Raw genomic sequence first — 2,956 nt, 5'->3', positions numbered from 1 at the left:
TAATTTCAATGATAAAAAATGTCATATTATTGCCCTGTGTGTCAAAACCAATTAATATGGATACTATTCTACTAGTGATTTTAGTAGTTAGATATTTAATGTATAGATATGTGTGCAATTGATATGATATTGTCAAGTAATTATAGTTGCGTTTTATTTGATTTTTTCTTTTAATAAAAAAAAGGTGATGATGACAGTTTGAACATCATTATTAGCCATATCAATCTCAATAGTTAGATATAAGAATCAAATTGATTATATATATGTACTAATTATTAATTTAAGATAAATAATATACCCAAAAGATTTAACTGGTTAAACAATCACATGATTAATAAGATGAAACAAAAATGTCTCAGGTTACCCTCCTTAAGAGTAAGGGGAAAAAAAGTCAGTGGTAATAAACAATAACAGTGAAATTTTTTAAAAAAAATGTTAAGGAAAAACTAGAGAAGATGTTACATATTAGATTTACTAAATTGAGTTGTTGGATTATTTAGAAGAAGTAACCACAATACAAATTAATGGCTGTTCCTCATCATCCTTACAATCGATACTAGGTAGAATGTTATCTTCACAGCCAGCGCATGTTAGCATTTGGGCCCTCTTAGCTTCGAAATTCCAATCTGTGGTCCCAACTACGTAGAGCATAAGCCCAGCACAACATATTTGGGCCGCCAATAACCCCATCCAGAGCCCACAAAACCCAATCCCGACCCAAAAGCTCAGCCCAATCGCAACAGGCATGCCCACCAGATAGAATGCGCTAACGTTCACGTTAGCAGCGGTGCAGGGACGCGCACTCCCCCTGAGGACCCCACATCCCACCGTCTGCGGACAGTTACCAAGCTCGCATAGCCCTAGGATTGGCAGAGCAGCCGACGTCAGCCGTAGGATCTCGGCATCACTCGTGAACATCCTGCCCCACGTGTCCTTCATCCCGTAAGCGAAGCTCATCGCTGATAGGCCCGTCACGAAAGCCAACAAAACTGCCACCACAGCCGATAGCTTCGCTCTGTATGGCCGGTTTGCCCCGAGTTCATTCCCGACCCGAGTCGATACAGCAAACCCGAGCGAAGACGGGAAAACGTAGATCAACGACGTCGTTTGGATAAGCACCCCCATGGAAGCGACTGTTGATTTGGGGTCCGCTAAAAAACCACACAACACGATCATGATCTCGTACCACCACCACTCCAAACAAACGGAGACACAGCTCGGCGCAGCCAAACGGAGAAGAGGCTTCCAGCCGCTCAAGCACTCTCGACTCGGAGCCGACCATGCCGGCTCCAGCAAACCGGAATCCCACCAGACGTAAGTAACGAGACAGAGGAGTACAAAAAGGTTAACCGCGGAAGAAGCTGCAGCGACGCCGGCTACGCCGAGCTTGAGCCGAGTCACGAGAAGAAAGTTGAGTGGGAAGTGGAGAAGTGTCCCGGCGAGGGATGCTAAAGTGAGCGGGACTGTGATCCCTTGGGAGCGAAGGTAAATGCGGATTGGGTGTATGAATGAGTTGGTGAAGAGGTCAGGGAGTGAGAAGAGAAGGTAAGTGTGAGCCATAGTTGTGATACTTGGGTCCTGGTTCAAACAGAAGAGGATTCTGGACATGTTGAGCCATAGAAACGAAATGGGTAAGGACGAAACAAGGAGGAAGATGATTGAGCGGTGTAGGGTAATGGAGAGGAGTTTCGGACGTTGGGCCCCAAAAGCCTGGGAACACAGGGGCTCCATACCCAAAGCTAAACCCGACAAAACAGAGTAGCCTGTGATGTTGGCGAAGGCGATGGCGAGAGCCCCTGCTGCAAGTTGGAAATCGCCAAGGTGTCCGAGAAAAAGCATGGAGATTATTGAGCGTGAGTAGAGAATGAGAGCTGTCAAGGCAATAGGAAAACCCAAGTTGAAGAGAGATTTGGCTTCAGAGATTATGTCAGATGTGAAACTGTTCGGTTGTTGGTAGTGATCATCATCAGGTTTTGCCGAGGTGGTCTTTTCTTGATCTTTAATATTGGTGTTGGATAAGGATAAAAGGTCGAGAAATAGATGGGTTTGTGGCTCCTTAATATTATGCTCTGTTTCTTTGGTTGTTGTAGAACTAGTACAAGTATTAGTAGTAGGATTACACATAATGATGATCGAAAGAAACTCGAAGAGTAGTTTTGATGGAATTACAATGGCGTTTTTCCACTACACTTAAAGAGATACTCTCGTAAAGAGCACTCAAACACTCTCTCTTAATCACACTTTGACTTCCTCACTCGCTCCTATATGTGTTTAATGAATGGGAAATAAAGTTTTTTTTGGTCTTCAGAGATACATAGACAGATAGATAGGTTGTCTCCGCATATGAAGAGCGGGGTTGTATTAAATAGAGGCTGTGGAGGTGGGGTTTCTTCTCTTTTATAAAAAACAAATAATTAATAATAAGTATCAAAAAGAAAAGAAAAAGAAACTCTTAATACTTGTTTATAACTTTATACTAAATGGGATCAAATTCGTTTATCTTTTTTTATTTTTTTTTCTTCCCTTCCCCTGTTTTCTTTTCATTTTTTTTCCGTCCCAACAATGAAATGATAATATTTTTGTTATTTTATGTGGCTTAGAGAGAAAGACGTCAGATTGTCAGAATTTCCTGAGGGTTCAATTTCCCATAAATGAAATGGTGTTTTTACGAGAGAAAAACTGAGAACTGAGAGTGAGATAGAGAGAGAAAAGATCAGAGAAAGACTGGCTTTTTTTTTTTCTGAATAATTATTTTTTCTCATTTTATCTGATCAGTTTAGAAGAGGACGATGAGATGTTAAACACGTTTTCACTTTGCTAACATTAAGGTACTATACGTGAAATAATAAGGAAAAGTACTTGAGAAATGGTTTTGTCATCATAGATCAAGTACCATTTTCTTTACTGCAACAGGACAGTAAGAAGACAATGATAACCCTTAAGTTTCTGGTTTGGG

The 2,956-nt window shown here is 41.2% G+C and overlaps 1 protein-coding gene across 1 annotated transcript; it reads right to left on the bottom strand.

The window, feature by feature from the left end:
* Positions 1-306: 306 nt before the first annotated feature.
* Positions 307-2,557, bottom strand: LOC115704231 (protein DETOXIFICATION 51). Its single transcript, XM_030631447.2, has one exon. The coding sequence runs from the start codon at positions 2,122-2,124 to the stop codon at positions 493-495; it is 1,632 nt and encodes a 543-aa protein (XP_030487307.2). The 5' UTR covers positions 2,125-2,557; the 3' UTR covers positions 307-492.
* Between the last annotated feature and the right edge of the window lie 399 nt (positions 2,558-2,956).

Source organism: Cannabis sativa, chromosome 1 (genome assembly GCF_029168945.1).
Source record: "Cannabis sativa cultivar Pink pepper isolate KNU-18-1 chromosome 1, ASM2916894v1, whole genome shotgun sequence".
In the NCBI taxonomy this organism is placed as follows: domain Eukaryota; kingdom Viridiplantae; phylum Streptophyta; class Magnoliopsida; order Rosales; family Cannabaceae; genus Cannabis; species Cannabis sativa.
Note: the sequence above shows the minus strand (reverse complement) of the source record. Positions and strands in the feature narration are given on the sequence as shown.

What these genes read in the sequence shown, in the direction of transcription:
- LOC115704231 (XM_030631447.2), bottom strand. Translation starts at nt 2,124, where the DNA reads ATGTGTAATCCTACTACTAATACTTGTACTAGTTCTACAACAACCAAA.